The sequence below is a fragment of the Plutella xylostella genome, chromosome 12 (assembly GCF_932276165.1).
Source record: "Plutella xylostella chromosome 12, ilPluXylo3.1, whole genome shotgun sequence".
Classification (NCBI taxonomy): Eukaryota; Metazoa; Arthropoda; class Insecta; order Lepidoptera; family Plutellidae; genus Plutella; species Plutella xylostella.
The window spans coordinates 1893150-1913390 of NC_063992.1; the positions used below are offsets into that span (position 1 = coordinate 1893150).

At 41.9% G+C, this 20241-nt stretch overlaps 2 protein-coding genes across 3 annotated transcripts; one reads left to right on the forward strand and one right to left on the reverse strand.

Moving 5' to 3' along the window:
• The first annotated feature begins 327 nt into the window (after window positions 1-327).
• On the forward strand, window positions 328-10018 carry LOC119693987 (triokinase/FMN cyclase). Of its 2 annotated transcripts, none has more exons than XM_048624657.1 (15): window positions 328-748; window positions 1151-1312; window positions 2550-2613; window positions 2856-2966; window positions 5082-5170; window positions 5342-5431; window positions 5785-5902; window positions 6419-6546; window positions 6916-7033; window positions 7409-7644; window positions 8067-8229; window positions 8564-8720; window positions 8954-9053; window positions 9206-9333; window positions 9720-10018. In XM_048624657.1, exons 2-15 carry the CDS (start codon window positions 1169-1171, stop codon window positions 9829-9831), a joined length of 1758 nt encoding a protein of 585 aa, XP_048480614.1. In that variant the 5' UTR covers window positions 328-748; window positions 1151-1168; the 3' UTR covers window positions 9832-10018. The 2 variants fall into 2 exon arrangements, with proteins under 2 accessions (XP_048480614.1, XP_048480613.1); XM_048624656.1 differs by having other exon boundaries at window positions 1155-1312.
• A 571-nt stretch (window positions 10019-10589) lies between these two features.
• On the reverse strand, window positions 10590-16727 carry LOC119693986 (STE20-related kinase adapter protein alpha). Its single transcript, XM_048624658.1, has 8 exons — window positions 16321-16727; window positions 15939-16171; window positions 15504-15681; window positions 14952-15071; window positions 14761-14821; window positions 14480-14594; window positions 11644-11765; window positions 10590-11337 (listed from the first exon to the last, which is right to left on the reverse strand). Exons 1-8 carry the CDS (start codon window positions 16489-16491, stop codon window positions 11261-11263), a joined length of 1077 nt encoding a protein of 358 aa, XP_048480615.1. The 5' UTR covers window positions 16492-16727; the 3' UTR covers window positions 10590-11260.
• Between the last annotated feature and the right edge of the window lie 3514 nt (window positions 16728-20241).

Sequence of the window (20241 nt, forward strand, 5' to 3'; positions counted from 1 at the left end):
CTTCACACAGTATGTTTATAATACCCGTAGTAAGATGGCAAATTGTTATTAGGTGACTGCATACGTATTTTCATGCTAACTAGGTAGTTTAGCGTCAATATAGCAAAAATGGTTCTTCAACTAGCTACATGCCTATTATAGCATAAGTCAGTCGGTCTCGATTGCCCTTGAGTTAAAATTAGTACAGTCAGTGCAAGTGATAAATTGATCTCACGTCTCAATTCTGTCTAGTTCGACATTTAGAATCGAGTCGAAAGCTAACTCCTTCACTAGGATAGAAGATAAGTGTTCAGAAACTTCGTGCGACAGGGTTCTAAATAACGATTTGTATTTAGTTGACGAGTTGATTGACTTTGGACAAGATCGTTTAGTGTCTCTGCCTGTGGTTTTTCGAAGATTATTACCATTTCTAATTACTATATTCTTAGCATTTCGTTCTGATGACAAGATGATAACAACTTTTCATAATTAACGTACGGCATTGTGTATTTTTTCTTTATGATGTGATAGCGACAGTGGTATTATGAGCGGGTCATAAACTTTACCCCGAGATATTGAATTATCAATGTTTATTGTTGATTTAGATGAAAATTCAAGAACCGCGTCTTACATTTTGTTTTGAAAACAGTTCGCGTTGGATGAGCCGGCTAGCAGTGTATGCTGTGTGTTATCAAGTTATCATTATTATCGAATGCCTATTGTGAATTGTTTTGTGTAAAATTATATTTTTTGCGGCGTTTCGTTGACGGTAAGTCTGCCTTGTTGCATTTATCTATTACCTACCATGAAAATATTTGAAAACTGTGTTTCTATTGAATTCATATTTACAAGGCCAGCGGAGCTGTAAATATGAATCATCTCTAGCTAATGAAGATAAATGTCTGTAAAAAACAGCTGCTAACTAAATAGGTACAAGTTAAGAATATCTAGGTAGAAACAGTGGATCACAATGTATGGAACAGCTATGTTGTCAAACAGCCTTGCGTTTATCAGAGGTCCCACATATTCATGAAGTCAGGCTCTAAGTTTTGGATACCATTTCTGGTTCCCTTATAAAATTCCACTCTGCGCTAAAATTTTTGCACCACTAGCATATCAGAAAACCCTAACCCACCTTTTCCGTTTCCGTACCTATCTGCACAATTTCCAGGTAGCCCCCAAATCCAAGATGGCGTCGCCCCACCGACCAGTGACCAAGAAGCTGATCAACTCACCCGCGTCATGCGTGGACGACAACCTGCGCGGCGTGGCGGCGCTGCTGCCGCGCCTGCGCCTGCACCCGCGCCATCGGGTCGTCACTGTCAAGCAGAAGGTGAGGGGTAAAGCTATAAATTGAAGGCAGACGACATGTTCTCGAGCGGTAGTAAGAGAAGCAATGTGAAGCGCTAAATTGGCGGCAGATGATATGGGGTTGCAGGAGACGACATTTCTTCGAGGTCACTATAGCTGACGCCTAGAGTGTCTACAGCGATGCTGATGCAGCGGAAGTAACTATTGTTCGAACGCAGCGTCTCACTGTCCTGTCACTGTGACGCTGCATTATAGTTAGGTACTTCTGCTGAACCGGATCTGGTCTGAAGGATACTAATGTTCAGACTCATGAGGAAGAATCTGATCAACTCACCCGCGTCGTGCGTGGACGACAGCCTGCGCGGCGTGGCGGCGCTGCTGCCGCGCCTGCGCCTGCACCCGCGCCATCGGGTGGTCACTGTCAAGCAGAAGGTGAGGGGTAAAGCTATAAATTGAAGGCAGATGACATGTCGTCGAGCGGTAGTAACTGTTCCGGGGTCGCATCATCACTGTCAAGTAGAAGGTACGTTGAGGTAGTGAGTGGTATAGGAGATAGTGAGTAAGGGGAGCAACGTAACATTAAAGCTCTAAATTGGCGGCAGACAACATGAGGTATGTAGCAGTCGGCATTCCTTTAAGTTAAGGTCACTATATAGCTACCGACTGTACTGGCTACAGCGATGCTAATGCAGCGAGAGTAAGTATTGTTCGAACACAGCGTCTGTCCTGTCATGGTGACGCTGCGTTCTAGTTATTTTCGCTGAACCAGCGACACCGGCGCTACTCCAATAACCTACCTTAAAAGTCGTAGCTGTCTACGGTACTAGTTCAGACTGATGTAGAAGAAGCTGATCAACTCACCTGCCTCATGCGTGGACGACAACCTGCCCGGCGTGGCGGCGCTGCTGCCGCGCCTGCGCCTGCACCCGCGCCATCGGGTCATCACTGTCAAGCAGAAGGTACGTTGAGGCAATGACGAAGGAATTGGGTTGAGGAGGGATTGTGGAGAATTATGATTTATGTTGAAAGGAAAACTTCAATGGTGATGCAATTTTTAAGCAAAATTCCTCACCGCACAGCAATCGTTGTCGGTTTGCAACACATTTCTGAGTAGCAAACAGTAAAACCTTCACACCTTTTTTTCCGGATCATATTTTTGACAACCCTGAAGAAAATATATCATTGTTGTGTACAGACGACGACGTTGAAACTTCATAGGAATTCATTAAACTGTAATTTAATGAGTTGTTCTGTTACAGTCTGATTCCGGGAGAGTGGCAATCCTTGGCGGCGGGGGCTCCGGCCATGAACCATTTGCTGCAGGTACTCTTAATTCAGATAATTTTTTGGCCAATTCATCAGAAAATACTAGTCTACTGCTAGATACCTCTGAGGATCGCTTTTATATTCTTTTCAACGGACGTCACAAGTCTCAGAGGTTTATAAATCATTATTAACTTTTGTGACAGACGATTTAGCTACAGTACTTGGCATAGTAGGCATAGTAGGTACCTAACTACGAGTATTTAAACCAGATTCTAGCAATATAAACTGTATACTTCCAGGTCTAGTGGGTGCAGGCATGCTTGACGGCGCAGTGGCCGGGGGCGTGTTCGCATCGCCCCCCACCGGACACGTGCTGTACGCCATCGCACACTTGTACAAGTACAACTCGGGTAAGATTCAACTACTCTTCTATACCAGTGTTTTTCAACCTGTGGGTCGCGACCCCCTGGGGGGTCGCGAAGCTTCTGTAGGGGGGTCGCCAAAGGGCGAAAAAATTGGGAACTTTAGTTAAAAACAATAAAGACAATTAGTACTCATACTTTAAAAATTAAAAAAAATCTTAAATGCGAAGGCTGAGCTTGTTTTTTATTAGATAGATAGATAGAATATTCTTTATTTGTACACAAGAATAGATTATACAAAGCTTAAATACAAACACATAGGTACAAAAAAGGCGGTCTTATCACTAAAAGCGATTTTTTCAAGACAACCTTTAGGTGGAAGAATATTTATGTTCAGATAGGGTCAAGTGTACTAAAGAATTTATTAATTAACTATAAATACCTCCACCAACCCGCACTAGGCCAGCGTGGTGGACTAGGCCTAAAACCCTTCCTTCATTGGAAGGAGACCCGTGCCCCAGCAGTGGGGACGTGATGGGTCTTGATGATGAAATACCTACAAACTAAACAATATACTTACGTGAAATTATACTTATTAATTAAATTATCTCATGGATCTGTTTTAGTACAATAGACCACATCCACACAGTAAGGCAGATTACACAGAAAACCGAAGAGTATAATCAGCCTCTGTGTCTAGCCTTTGTGGTCTATGAAAACGCCTTCAACTCCATCGAGACATGGGAAATTTTGGTAGCGTTGCAGAGATTTCAAATCGAATGGCGCTATATCGAGGAGTTGACGAGTCTGTACGATGCCGCCGGACTTGACATATGTATAAATGGCGAGGCATGACACACCTCTCTGCTTCGTGGACGACATCGTTATTATGGCAGAATCTCTGCAGGAACTCAGCTGGATGAACGAAGTGGCCTAAATGCTGCTTCCCAACGTGTAGGCTTTGGGGGTATAAATTTGGACAAGACGAAAGTCATATAGGTACAATGCTCACATCAAACTGGAGCCGATGATCGTTGGTGAGGCAACAATCGAATTTGTGCAAGATATGTCTACCTCGGGGAGACAAAAGGCAAATTCGGCTAGGCAGAATCAACTTCGACAAGGAGGCTGCAAGGCGCATCCAACTGGGTTGGGCTGTATTCGGAAAACTTCGTCAGCACATATTCTCCTTGGCCATCCCTCAGAGCCTGAAGACTAAAGATTTCAACCAGTGCGTCCTGCCAGTGATGACGTATGGTGCAGAGACGTGGGCACTGACGGTAGGACTAGTCCACCGATTTAAAGTCGCTCAGCGTGCTATGGAGAGAGCTATGCTTGGGGTTTCTCAGATAAATCGTATCGGAAATGAGATTTTCCGTCATTCAGAGGATTAAGATTACTGGCATTGGCATAGCTGTCAAAATATGCAAGCTGAAGTGGCAGTGGGCTGGTCATATCTGCCGAAAAACCGATAACCGTTGGGGTAGACGAGTTCTCGAGTGGAGACCACGAATAGGCAAACGTAGCGTGGGTAGGCCTTCCTGCCTGGTTCAAAGACGACGACCACAAGTATTTATTTTTTTGTAAAGCCAGGTAGTTTGTCTTTTTACTTTCATTTCACCGTTGAAAACTTTTATTCAAGATATTGAAATGCTCAAAAAAGTCAGATAGAAAAAGCTAATTTCGAAAAAGAAATTCCGGGTCGCAATGGCATTAGTTGTACGTACCTATGTACATGGCCCCACGTATTCTAAGTGTGTAATTCTAAAATAATGTGTTTTTAAATCCGATAAGTATGTACTACTCTGAATCCTAATCATGGAGACCATCAATACGTCGTATGGAATGAATATTGAGAATACTGTAACATAAACATACATACATGATAAAAAACCGAAAGGGTCAAGGGGGTCGCGAAATATTTTTTTATACCAGGGGGGTCGCGTCATGAAAAAGGTTGAAAAACACTGTTCTATACCATAACATCATTAGTCAATACATGTCTACGGCGAAATATATGGCTAGATTTCAAAATTTATTTCCCAACGTTAGTTGCCTGAATGTCTGCTCCTTCGGAGATTCGAGAGTGAGAAAAGCTGTCTTGATAGCACGGTAAGCCGATGTCGATGGAATTATTTACATCTCATTATTCATCTATTTCAGGCGGTGTCTTGGTTATTATTGGAAATTACACTGGAGACCGACTGAACTTCGGAAAAGCTATTGAGAAAGCAAAGATTGCGGGAATCAAGGTACCTACACACCTATACTGATATGCCTAACAAAATATCTTTGAAAACCCTCAGTTTTTAGGACCCTCGTAACTACTAGAGGTACATAAACATAAAAGTGACTAGCTTTTATCGTTCGGCAACGTTTTTAGATAAAACTTTTATTTATATCCTACCTTCTGTATCCTATAGGTGGAAGGCCTGATCGTGGGCGAGGACGTGGCGTCCAGCCACAACAAGACCGGCGGCCGCAGCATGTGCGGGGAGGTGTTCTTCTACAAGGTAATCAGCCGATTCTATAACAATATTCATGGATGTTATTTCATGAATGATAATCAACAGATTATTCCGGCCGGTGATGATGAAAACGTATCGTATGGTGCTGAAACGTGGACACTCACTGGTTGGACTGGTCCAACTATTTAAAGTTGCTCAGCGGACTATCTGAACAGCTCTTTATGCTCAGGGTTATAGGTACTGAATAAATAAAGTGATCCGTCATTATAAAAACGGAAGATTACGGGCTAATGATGATCAGATTATTCAACTATAAAAGTGCTCTACATACCGATACCTAGTTTCAATCATTAAGAACAATAAGATTTTAAGGTCTTACCTATTTCCTCATTCCTCAGCTGTGCAGTGCCATGGCAGCGCAGGGCTTCGACTTGGACGCCATCCGGAGTATGGCGGTAGAGGCCAACACACACATGGCCACCCTGGGAGTGTGTCTGAGTGCTTGCTCGTTACCTGGTCAGTACTGAATCAGAAAATTTAAAGAGTGTTCGCTCGATCGCGTCAATATATGTAATTTTCATAAAATAAGGAAGTAGTTCATTGGAAGGATACCCGTGCCCTAGCAGTGGGGACGTGATGGGTCTTGATGATGATGATGATGATGAAGAAAGTAGTTAAGATATTTCGGTATAATTAAACCTCCAAGGTCCATCAAAACCCATAACCCACTTAAACAAGGCTGAAGATACCAACAAATCCTTTATAGTTTATAGGATTTGTTACCGGAAATTAATAAATACTGATGCACCACCTAATACCTCATACCTCAGCTCAGCGGTCAGTTAGCAGTCATCGACTGACACTAATCTGACTGGCTGTAATCTATCCTTTCACCCCAGTGACAAACCTTAGCCTAGCTCTTGTCTTGTCTTGGTCCCCAACACGGTAAGATTACGTAGTGCTGGATGTAAACCTCTCCATAAGCAATAATCAATAATTAGTTTATTAACTTCCATTATGGTATTTCCCCAGGTCAGCCGCCGCTGTTCGAAATCGCTGATGATGAGATGGAGCTCGGCGCCGGCGTGCACGGCGAGGCCGGCATCAGAAAAATGAAAATGGGGACAGCAGCCGAAGTGGTGCAGATGATCCTCGATAAGGTAAACAACCAGCTGCTGGTGAACGTGACTATATCGAGATTCGCTATACATACGGCACTGTGATTTGTGGAACGCGCATTAAACGAGTTTGTCGATGTTGATAACTAATCCAGTAGCGGCCGCAGACTATGTAGTACGGCACGCAAGCTGGGCACGAAAAGATTTGGGTGAGCGCAGCGTCCTTAAAACGTTTGTCACAGTTTGTAGTTGTTTGTAATGAGTGTTTATCGCTTTTCAAAATGTTTCAAAATATCAAAGATATCCTTGGGAAAGGCGTAAGTCCGGCATTGGGGGTTTACGGACTGATGATACTGATGAATGATATACAGAAGACAATACAAAATAATTGAATTTTATCTTACCTTTCAGATCATAGACCACCTGAAGTTAGTAGCAGGCGACAAAGTAGTGGCGATGATCGACAATTTAGGAGGCACTTCCATTATGGAGATGAACATTCTTTGCGGAGAAACTAAAGCGTATTTGGGTATGTTAAAATATACTTACTTCTCTTCTATTTATACTGCACTTTTCCTATGCAATGACTGGACTAAATAACCAAATTCAGTTAGTTAGTAGATATTAGGATATTATATTTTTAGGTCACTTTTTTACTGATCCGTCCGTGAGGGGTTTTTTGACCATTCGTCGAAAGAGCATTTAGACAATTCTGCACCACCCAATTACATAAGCAATTTATAGCTTCCACTCCTTCACTATATAACCCAAAAGTTATCTCGTAAAGATAACTTTTGGGTTAGCGTAGCAATAAGGCCGCCTCTTTGTACTGTTTTACTTTTATTTATTTTTATTATTGGCGCAAACAAAGTATTTTATTGTAAAACAACACAACCATCCACAGAAAACCACCACATAACCCTCTGCCGAACATACGCGGGCCACATGAAGACTTCCCTCGAGATGCACGGGTTCCAGATCTGCCTGCTGCGGCTGCCTGCAGACCGCCGGGAGAACTGGCTGCGACTGTTAGACCATCCCACTGAGGCTCTAGGGTGGGCCGGGTCACAGCTGAGCGTGGCGGATGGAGAGGATAATGTGGGCGATGATGATGGGCTGCTGAAGAGTAGTGAGAGGAAGGTGGGTTTTATTAACCCTAGCTTTTTTTGTTACATAAAGTCTGTTTTTAATCTCAGATACTAAATTGTCAGATTCTGAACGGTTCATCAGCCAAAAGAACGATAAGTCACTTAATCGCGGGACAATCGACTGTTGATGATTTGTCAATTTAGTATCTGAGATTAAAAAAAACGGACTTTAGAAGAAGATTGCTTGTTCCAAATTGTAACTATTCATGCGATCTAATGCGTGTTATATTATCTACTGTGAGAGTTAAACACCCTTATAAAAATACAAATAAGTGGCTTAACGACTTTAATTCGAAACCTGTCAAAATTATAACACCCCCTTTTGGTCATACCTTTAAAACGACAAAATCTTTTAAGTTACGCCATGACAAGCCTACTTTCGGTCAGGATTCATCAGCTCATTCCATTCCCCAGGGTAACCTAGGGCCCGCCCTCTCGCCGGCACAGCAGCAGACATTCCGTACTTCCCTGATGAGAGCATCTCAAGCGCTGGTGGCGGCCGTGGACCAGCTCAACCGACTGGACTCCGGCTGTGGGGACGGAGACTGCGGGACTACGCTTAAGAAGTTCGGACAAGGTACGGATACTGGATAATGACTTGGGAAGATTTGAGCGGAGTGTCGGAACTGTTTGCGCAGATTAGCTTGCCAAGAAGTTAGCCGGTTTCAATAGTCATAGGACAACAGTAACTGTACTAAATGCCATGAATGAAATGCCTGAAATGATGAAGGGAGACCCTTTCGATAAAATCAATAATAATTATAGAAACAAAATATCCGCTTTTCCCTTGTACTATTTGCGCTCAGCCTGCAATATTTCTCGGTGCAGTCCACCACTTTCAATCTTCCCTTTTCTATATTCGTATTAAAGTCCTCCATAACTAAGCACTAACATTCCAATAATCCCCACAGCAATCCTGTCATACCTGGACTCCCAGCCGCTATCCCTAGTCGAGTACCCGTCCAATGTGCTGTGGGACCTGTCGGAGATGGCGGAGACCGACATGGGAGGGACCTCGGGCGGCATCTACAGCCTGGGCCTGGCCGCCGCGTCGCAGGCCGTGGCCAGGTATTGAACTGAATAAGCTATCTGAGTACATTTTTGGGTAATCTTAAGCGCTGATACTGATAGGACGCATTAGAAATTAACAGAATTCATTCGGCATATGGACTGATTGGCATTTTGATGCGACTACGGTTATAATACATTATTTAGTTTAATTGACCGTGTCTATTAACCTTGTAAAATGAGCTGTCTACATTTAATTTATCAAAGTTTAATTTACCATTTTTATTTAACAGTGCACAAACGATAGACCGTGTGACGTGGCTGCAAGCCCTGGAAAGTGCAATGGAAGCTATAACTAAGTATGGAGGCGCGGAACCGGGAGACCGAACTATGGTGAGATTTTTAAAATAATTATTTTATCACCCCTAATATTGAGAGGTTTCTAAAGGAAAGTAGCTTATTAGGTAGGGATATTTAGATATGTGTTATTTTAATGGATATTCCGTACTAATAAAATTGCAATTTATTATCTGTATTTTTTTCAGTTGGATACACTGCATGCAGTGTCAATAGCCTTCAAAGAGAACCTATCTGTAGACTGGGCCACACTGGTGCAGAAGTTGAGATCTGCAGCTCAGGAAGGCGCGGTTTCTACCGCCACTATGGTTGCAAGGTAAGGGACCTGATAAAATGCACAACTAACATAGTGTTGAAAGACGTATGTATTGCAAGACGGAATGTGTGAGTTGGGGGCTCATTCTGAACAAAAATGGAAAATGTTTTGGAATTAATAAAACGTGATTTTTTACGTTATAAATACGTAAAACAAAACTTCTTTAGATTGAGATTCTGAGTCAGCCCTTTTCGGCTTACTAAACCTATTTTGCAACACTCTGCCTGTATTAAAATACGTTTTTTAATCTCTTCAGGCGATTTTTATCCATCCATTCGTCTATCTATTTTATGGAAAGCACTCCGATCAAAATAACTATTAATATATTTATATTTTCTTGAATCTAGTCCTTCTTTCTCCGTAATTCCACCAATATTTCCCTGCAGGGCGGGGCGAGCGTCCTACGTGTCCAGTGAGTACACGCGCGACGAGGACGCCGGCGCACGCGCAGCCGCCGTGTGGCTGCACGCGATTGTCGACTCTATTGCCAGCACATAGAGAATATACTATAGTGGGAGAGAGTGTCTTGTCTGGGTGTATTAGAGTAAAGGAAAGTATATTTTGGCACGCGATAGTCGACTCTATTGCTAAGACACAAAAGATAAACTAGAGTGAAGTGTGTTTTGTATGAACACCATATTTTACTCTATTGCCAACGCAAAATAAACTAAAGTGGCGTACGTAATATCTTTGAGTTGTTTCTTTTTTGATTGCCGTTTTTTTGTGTTTAAGTTATATTTTTTTAATTCGTTATTAGAAGGTTACAATTTAATGTTACTTATAGGAATCATACGATGTCGAAAAGGTGTGTTATTTAGCACATCTAGATATGTGAACCCACCAACCCGCAGTGGACCAGCGTGGTGAGAAATGGTCCAAGCTTAGGAAGGCAGTTTAGACCTTGGGGATATGCACAAAGGCTCCATTCGAGAGAGCCAGGTGCAGGTACTAACACCCCCACATAGAATAGAATAGAATAGGTGTGTTATTTATACTTAAGTAAGTACATGGTAAGAGTGCAGTGGTGAATATTCGTGATTATCGTTTGCATTTTTTACGTTAGTAATAAATAATAATGCGGATTTTTTATATATCAACAAATTATATTATAATCACAGTGGCGTCAACATACAGTTAAAACAAATAATAATAAATTTTAATATAATATGTAAAAGTACTTTAAATCTAATCCGAGGTTATATTTCTGAGACATCACTTATATTTTCAGCAAGGCATGTTACATAAGTTATTTTTTATATTATTCATAACACTAGTAAGTTTGTTTTCTTTCTGTTTGTATAATTTTATTGTTATTGTCATGTTCCCATAGTTATTAAGACACGAATTTATAAGGGGAAAAAGGTAGCGCAGAATCTTGCTTCTGATATTAAAATTACTAAGACGTCCAGCGTCTCCATTTATATATAAATATACCAATTATATAGTAAATTCTAACATTATAATTATTAATAGTCTTTATTTATACCGTAAGCATAATATATTTTAATTGTTTACTACCCGAAACGTTAAATCATAATATTCAGTATCTAGAACTTTGGCTCTCATACAAATGCAAATTAACACAGCTCATGAAATTAAAATAGTGAGCAGAACTGTGCTGTCCAATTCGTAATCTAATATGGCAACCAATTCATTTACATAAATCCTAAAATTCGATTATTTCAAGATATGCTCGCAGAGGTACTAATAGTTCTTTTACCTTAATTTTGGTGTGCTTTTCTAATCTTGCCGTCTTCCATACTATTCCATCTCACTGTCTACGTTTATGATGATAAAATGATCAACATTTTAATCTATTATTGCAAAATTACCAGTAACACAAGCTAGTGGAGTTCACTCTGCCTCGGCCTGGCAGTGTTTGTGCCTATTTATATGGTTATTTATCTGTGTGTTACCATATCATCGGCTAGAAGTCCCATTCGGTCGTCTTCTCGATGTCCATTTCTGATAGTTTCTCTTCTAGAAGTAGCGCCGACATGTCATCTGAAAAGAACATACAGATAGCTTTTAAAATACGGAAGTTCTTTGAAACTTCATTGACGTCTCAATCTCAATGGTTTGGTGTGAAGATATAGGTGGGAATTAGTAACACCTTTTTCTTTCGTTATATGCAGGGTGTTGTTTCAATGGCACACCGGCACCGTACAGTATACATAACTGTTACTCTGAAAATGTGGCAGGCTCCTATTGGCTTGCATGAACTGTATTGTCATAATCTTGTACATATACACATCTACACTCGATAGAATGTTGCAACATGAAAATTTCAACCAGTGTAAATAAACTAACCAGGTCTTGGCTTGATGGGTTTGACTCGTCCAATGAGGCTCGGCAAGAAGTCAGTCTTTCTGATCTGCTTGAAGAAGGCGTGGTTCAGTAGCTGCGTCGCTGATGGACGCTTTTCAGGCTCTCTGGAATATTGATAAGGATAATATTTTACTCAAAATCAGTAGCCGGTAGTGGATGACGAAGGCTGATGAGATGTCAGTGTGTTGTGGCGCTCCTTGGGATTGTCCTTTATTTAATCTGTTGTCATTATAAAAAAACCACTAAAATGTAAGAAATAATTTAAGGTTTACACAAATTCTACTCGTATGTGACAGTACAAATATACCTAAGCAGGAACTGTTCTCTTTTGATGTTGGTGCGGTGACAAAGTAATCTGAAGAAATATGGCACCAACTTCAAAAAAGAACAGTTCCTGCTTAGGTATATTTGTACTGTCACATACGAGTAGAATTTGTGTAAACCTTAAATTATTTCTTACATTTTAGTGGTTTTTTGAAGTCGGTTTTTTAATTTTTTTAATTATTATTTTATTTTATAGTTTTTAGTTTATTTGCAATATTTTTCAATCAAAAGTAAGGTGCAAATGATACCAAAAAGTCCTACTAATCAATACGAATCATTCAAGCCTAAACACGAAGTAGTTGCTATATACCGTTGAGGAGTTCCCCTGACTGCCTTCCGTTTCCATCATCAGATCAGCTCAAGGTCACCATCATATTTTTTTGTTATAAGAACTATATTTACATTCTTAATTTCATTAGAATCGGTTAATATGTGCCCAAAATGGAAATTCATACCCTGTTTTTACCCCTTTACCCACCCTTGGGGGTGAGATAAAATTCTGAAAAAAAAATGGGACCACCTGGGAGCTCAACCCAATACAACAAAAAAAGAATTTTCAAAATCGGTCCATAAACGGCGAAGTAATCGGTGAACATACATAAAAAAAAATATAAAAAAAAAAAAAAAGATCCCGACGAATTGAGAACCTCCTCCTTTTTTTGAAGTCGGTTAAAAAAGCTAAAACCTGGCCAAAACGAAGATATTGTTTAAATATACATATATAGTAAACAAAGTAACAGATAGTAAAAAAGCATTTCCCAAGTGTTTTCGCTAAGAATAGCTGGCAGCATTTTCCCCTATATTTAAGCTCCTTCGGACCGCTGGTTAGGAGCCCCTGGTCTAGCCAGATGACGATGAGTGTGCAGTCCGCTCATTGCAGCCAGTAGCTGATGATGACGAGTGTACTGACCGCTGCAGACACAGCTCCGTGAGCTGGTGGAAGGCGGCGCCGAGTGTCCGCGCGGCGTACAGTCCGCGCCAGCTAGTGGCTACAGTAGCTGGTGATGATGAGTGTACTGACCGCTGCAGACACAGCTCCGTGAGCTGGTGGAAGGCGGCGCCGAGTGTCCGCGCGGCGTACAGTCCGCGCCAGCTAGTGGCTACAGTAGCTGGTGATGATGATGATGAGTGTACTGACCGCTGCAGACACAGCTCCGTGAGCTGGTGGAAGGCGGTGCCGAGTGTCCGCGCGGCGTACAGTCCGCGCCAGCTAGTGGCTACAGTAGCTGGTGATGATGAGTGTACTGACCGCTGCAGACACAGCTCCGTGAGCTGGTGGAAGGCGGCGCCGAGTGTCCGCGCGGCGTACAGTCCGCGCCAGCTAGTGGCTACAGTAGCTGGTGATGATGAGTGTACTGACCGCTGCAGACACAGCTCCGTGAGCTGGTGGAAGGCGGCGCCGAGTGTCCGCGCGGCGTACAGTCCGCCCCAGCTAGTGGCTACAGTAGCTGGTGATGATGAGTGTACTGACCGCTGCAGACACAGCTCCGTGAGCTGGTGGAAGGCGGCGCCGAGTGTCCGCGCGGCGTACAGTCCGCGCCAGCTAGTGGCTACAGTAGCTGGTGATGATGATGATGAGTGTACTGACCGCTGCAGACACAGCTCCGTGAGCTGGTGGAAGGCGGTGCCGAGTGTCCGCGCGGCGTACAGTCCGCGCCAGCTAGTGGCTACAGTAGCTGGTGATGATGAGTGTACTGACCGCTGCAGACACAGCTCCGTGAGCTGGTGGAAGGCGGCGCCGAGTGTCCGCGCGGCGTACAGTCCGCGCCAGCTAGTGGCTACAGTAGCTGGTGATGATGATGATGAGTGTACTGACCGCTGCAGACACAGCTCCGTGAGCTGGTGGAAGGCGGCGCCGAGTGTCCGCGCGGCGTACAGTCCGCGCCAGCTAGTGGCTACAGTAGCTGGTGATGATGATGATGAGTGTACTGACCGCTGCAGACACAGCTCCGTGAGCTGGTGGAAGGCGGCGCCGAGTGTCCGCGCGGCGTACAGTCCGCGCCAGCTAGTGGCTACAGTAGCTGGTGATGATGAGTGTACTGACCGCTGCAGACACAGCTCCGTGAGCTGGTGGAAGGCGGCGCCGAGTGTCCGCGCGGCGTACAGTCCGCGCCAGCTAGTGGCTACAGTAGCTGGTGATGATGAGTGTACTGACCGCTGCAGACACAGCTCCGTGAGCTGGTGGAAGGCGGCGCCGAGTGTCCGCGCGGCGTACAGTCCGCGCCAGCTAGTGGCTACAGTAGCTGGTGATGATGAGTGTACTGACCGCTGCAGACACAGCTCCGTGAGCTGGTGGAAGGCGGCGCCGAGTGTCCGCGCGGCGTACAGTCCGCGCCAGCTAGTGGCTACAGTAGCTGGTGATGATGAGGGTACTGACCGCTGCAGACACAGCTCCGTGAGCTGGTGGAAGGCGGCGCCGAGTGTCCGCGCGGCGTACAGTCCGCGCCAGCTAGTGGCTACAGTAGCTGGTGATGATGATGATGAGTGTACTGACCGCTGCAGACACAGCTCCGTGAGCTGGTGGAAGGCGGCGCCGAGTGTCCGCGCGGCGTACAGTCCGCGCCGCGCGCCCTCCGCGCTGTCACCGCCGCTGTCGCCCAAGTACTCCTCTGTAATGGACGATTAGCGTAAGACAACTATTGGTACCACTATAAATAAAACTTATATTTTGGATCAACGCCCTTTGACAGAAATGCATATGCATGCATGAAAAGCATAATTTTAAAGCTGCCGTAACTTATTAATCCTCTTTTTTCCAAAGGTTCATAAACATACCAGTATTTGAGAGTGCAGGCATCGTCCTCTTGTCTAGAAGCTGTGGGCGGCTTCCACGCACCTTGAAAACAAGATTTTAAGAATAAAATAGTTTTAAAAAAATAGAGACCCAGTTTATATTAAATTATATTAAAGAATTATAAATAATAACTGAACAAACAAGCATAAAAAGGGTAATATAAGGTGTATACCTTTTCAGTGAACATGAGTGTGCTAGGCACATCTGCGAAGGGCACAGCTCCGTTAGCGAGCTCACAGGCCAGCACCCCCACCGAGTATATGTCTGAACACGCATCGTAGCCTTTCAGGTTCTGTGGACAACAAGGTTGCATTACTGGACTTTAATAATGTGCTGCTGCCCTATTCACAGCGCAAAAGTAAATTCATTTTGGTATTTTTAGGATCTAAGTAAGATATTGCGATTGTATTGCCTCTCTGTTTCTATGATACCAAAAGAAACAAACTTTTGTGCTGTCAATAGGGCAGCTGGTTGGTAGTAAAGTGTAGTGACAATGTATGAATGATAAAACATATCAGTGGGTTCCATAGGATACCATATAACTAGGTTTTAGCATGTACAACTTTCCCAATTAGTTTTGGCATATAAGATATTCCTCAAATATCAATTACCTCTGGGTGAAGGCGCCTATCGGCGCCTCCTTCACAGTTAGGGTAAAACTGAATAAGTCCCTTATGGCCGACTTCAGTAAATAGCTATCATTTAGAAAAAAAAAAAGAATTACCTGTTGCAACAGTTCAGGGCTGAGCCAGATGAGGTGGCTGTGGTCAGCTCGCGGCGGCGGGAGGCTGTGCAGCTGCCTCTGTCTCCGTCCTCGGGCCAGTAGCGAAGCTGCACTGCGGAGACCAGATACTTGGACTGACCCGTCTGAGCCAAGAAGCACATGGCTTGCTCGGATACCCCTGAAGAGAAGTAGAAATGTTTGTGATGAAAAGAGATGTATGTAGGTACTGGAAATAATTAAAGGCCATTCAACGATGGGAGTTTCTACATATAAAATAAGTACTTATTTGATCACATATTTGATTTGCCATAGCTTAGCTTCTGATATCTTCATAAAAATAAATGAAATCTTTATGTGTGGCTACCAAGAAACCAAAATAAATACAATTTTATTATCTTTTACACCTGTAGTTTCTTTACTCAGTAGAAATTATACCTGTGTATGTAAAGCTGTTTATGCAGATACTGCAATGCCTGTAACACATCTCTGAGGATGATGGCGCAGGCCAGCTCCGGCAGGCCTTCAGGGAAGTACTGGTCAAGGACATCACGGCAGGAACCCAGGCTCATGAGAGGGGACACTACATACAGGTCTCGCCCGTGGACGAAGGAGGTCAGGTATGGCAGGATATTGGGATGCTGTAACTCTTTGGTTGTCAGGATTTCTTGCTGGAAATAAAGGAAATTACTTATTAAAATAATTTGACAAAGTACACTTAATTACAGTATGTTAATTGCAGTAGGACAGGAGGCATAGATAGCCTCTTCTCTAGCTTGATTGACTTCCCAACACTAATGTAAACATAGGAAAATTTTACCTGTATAAGGTTAGCATGCTCTTTCTCTTTAGTTTTGTCGACAAAGTATCGTTTAACAGCCACATCCTGCCCGTTCGGCTTGTACACGGCAGAATACACAACGGCCTCGCCGCCGCAACACTCAGTTATAATGGAAGTTAGCTGATAATCGCTCAAATCTGGGTTGAACATCTTCACTGATTGGTGCTGATAGCGGTGAACTCAAAAACCTAGTTCACGGTTGTTACACAAACACAGACACCAGACTTTAACTTTATAGTTTATAACATTGTGCAAATATATTTTATAGTTTTAGAAATAGATAAAGATGTTTGGATATTTTGAAGATAGGAAATCAAACAAAATACAAATTAAAAATCAAATCAAATGTTTTGATTTGACTCCGTCCGTATTTATTTTGTTCTGAGTTTTTGACATCTACAAATTTTACTACTCTGTTAACATTGTATCTATGTTATTATTCTGAGATTTCCGAGAAAAAACATCCCTTTTGCAATGATTCTCTGATTACGATATTAGTGATTTCCCGTAACGCGTAGACCAGGTAGGCCCGGGTCTAAGACTCAAAACGAGATATAAAGTACTAAGGGCCGTAAATGTGAACATTCGGCACCTGACCTTCTCGAATGGATACTTGCAGGTGTCCTCACAATGTGTTCCTTAACCGTACAAGCGATGATGTAGGTACATTATAAATAACTCATTAGTACATATCAGCACCGGGCTTCGAACCCGCAACTCTGGCGTGAGAAGCACCCGACTGTTCTACCATGAGTACCGTACCAATGTCAAATGACAATGGGCAGATTGGGACCACCCTCCAATAGCATTAAGACTTACATCGTTGGATAGGTCTTGTCAATAGGAATAACTTTTGCTATGACAGGTTTGTTGTCACAGTTGTCCGTTCAGAGATATTTGACTTATAAGTACCGATACTCGTCAGTTCATCTTACTGCTATTGGAGGCTGGACCACCCTCCAATAGCATTAAGACTAACATCGTTGGATAGGTCTTGTCAATAGAAATAACTTTTGCTTTGACAGCTTTGTTGTCACAGTTGTCCGTTCAGAGATATTTGACTTATAAGTTCCGATACTCGTCAGTTCATCTTACTGCTATTGGAGGCTGGACCACCCTCCAATAGCAGTAAGACTAATGTCGTTGGATAGGTCTTGTCAATAGGAATAACTTTTGCTTTGACAGCTTTGTTGTCACAGTTGTCCGTTCAGAGATATTTAACTTATAAGTTCCGATACTCGTCTGTTCATCTTACTGCTATTGGAGGCTGGACCACCCTCCAATAGCAGTAAGACTAATGTCGTTGGATAGGTCTTGTCAATAGGAATAACTTTTGCTTTGACAGCTTTGTTGTCACAGTTGTCCGTTCAAGAGGGTGGTCCCAGCTCCCATATATTTTTGCCCATCCTCTTTTGTAAAGTGACTGTTTTAAAATAATAATATGGCAAGTATGGCGAACAACTGGCAACACCAACACAAAAAAAGTTGAAAAGTTTTTTTTTTATGATGTTTTTATGTTATTGACGTTATTGTTTTGATTGTTGTTTATTTAATAAAAATTATAAAAATCCTATTCGTTATTGAATCATGAATGAGCTTATATTGTATAATATAGAAATGTTTTTAGATAATCTGGTCTGGTGATCGGATTAATTAAAATGAACAAGGTTCGCTAATATTAAATCACTTGGATAAACGGTTAGTATTTTAAAATTCATGTGAATGTGGATTTGGTTCTGCAATTTGGAAGGCTCTCCTGCCTAGACAATTAGACATCATATACCTAGTTACCTACCTACATAATAGAAAATGCATATAAGTAATACGAACTAAGTTACAAATAATATAAGCTTAACCAAAGCAAAGTTTAGCAAAGGTATCAATGTAAAAAATGGCGGGAAAATATTTTAATTTCAAAATAATCACAACACAACACTACTTTTGTAATTTCTTTCGAGTGGGTGGACTATGCAACATTCTATATACATGTAGCTGTAGGTAATCTGTTGAGTATATAAGTATTATGTAATATACATACACAATTACACATACCTATAACCCTATCATAAGCTGAAACTAAACATCCTCCTTTCTGCAGGTTAATGCACTTAATGAAAATTATCATCCACAATGTTTTATATGGACCAATTAATTTACAGAAAACACTTATCTTCTTCACTGAGATGAAAAAGACGAAATCACTGCAATGGGTCATCAGGAAAATTACCTTTGTTCCCAGCCAGTCACACCTCAACCAGTCACACTGTTACTCGTTGGGAATTTTATGTTCAAAATTCCCATCAGTCCACACTCTGTTACTCGTTGAAACACCCTTTTCCTTCATTCCCAACGTGTCACATACAACTGTAACACTGTAACTAGTTGGGACTATGAAAATAAAAATTCCCAACAAGTCACAGTAACTTGTTGGGATTTTCAACGAAGAATTTTCCACCATAGACAAAAACCGATTATAGAATAAAATACACTTTATTTGTACACCCCAAAAGAATAATAAAATATACAAGTTGTAACTTAATTTGGATGCGGAAAGCTAAAGATCACATCCAGTGGCGTGCTTTGGGAGAGGCCTACGTCCAGCAGTGGACTGCTATAGGCTAAAGATGACGAACCTAATTAGGGTACAAAAGGCGGTCTTATCACTAAAAGCGATCTCTGCCAGACAACCTTTGGATGGAGGGAATAAGAGATTAAGGTAGATGGCGCTAGTGAAACCTCATGAAGTCTTTTGAGCCAATACAAGAGTCCAATGGATCTGAATTCCACCATATGCGATAACTATAACTACTACATGGCTGTTATGCAAATTAGTAATACACTCACGGGCTATGAAATAGTTCCACTCACAAAATTCCACCACCAAACGACCCCAATTTTTTCAAACATCTAATTTAAAATTTTAACAAACCATTACCGTTATTTGTTGGTAATATCCTGATGGTCTGTAAAATGTACTTCAATGTTGCAAAAGGCGTCATTAAGCTAGCCTTTTTCGTTTACGAGTAATTTGGTGCTTTTCTCAGTGGAACCTTTTCATTGCCCGTGAGTGTATTAAGTTTTAACTAGTTTAAGTTTTCCGAATAAAATAAATAAATAAGTACGTAAGTACTAGATCGGTGTTGGTCCCAATAATTTTCGCCATTATTTTGAGATCATCTGCATCTTCCGTCTATGTCCGAGGCGCGCCCGCGGTGTAAGCGCCAGATCATCATTAATCTGAGGTAGATACTTCGGAAGTACCTAATTATTTCTTCATGGTGAAGCAGAGCAGATATGAGTCGATAAGTAAATATCAAACTGACATAAAGTCACCTCCACGCAAAATTTGGGAAATGAAAGTTTTCATTTTCTCTATTATTTTGTGGATACTGCTGTACTACCCACCCAGTATCTATCTATCATTAATAGAAAAAAAATGATTGGATTTTACAATTCGGTTTTGATTTTATAATTTTATTGTTAACTAGTTTAATAAAACTTATTTGATTGTTCGGAATAATTATTTCTATTTTCATACTTTTTCAAGAAACGAAAATAAAAAAAAATCGTAATAATAAATACTTATACAGTGTGTTGTTTTTCGGACCCGACAAACTTGAAGGGTTTCTACGAGTAATATCATCGAGAAAAAACCCCCATCGGGTCCGAAAAACAACACACTGTATAAGTCACAGTACCTATCACTGGTTAGGCATCATCATCACTGAACAAATCTTAACGAGTAACGGGAGAACAGTTGGGAATTTTCTAGTTTATGTTCCCATCCAGTTACAGCGGCTGGTTTGGAATTCAGAAATAAATCATTCCCAACGAGTAACACTCCCATCGAGTAACACTGTGACTAGATGGCACACTTTTCATGAAGAATTCCCAACTGTA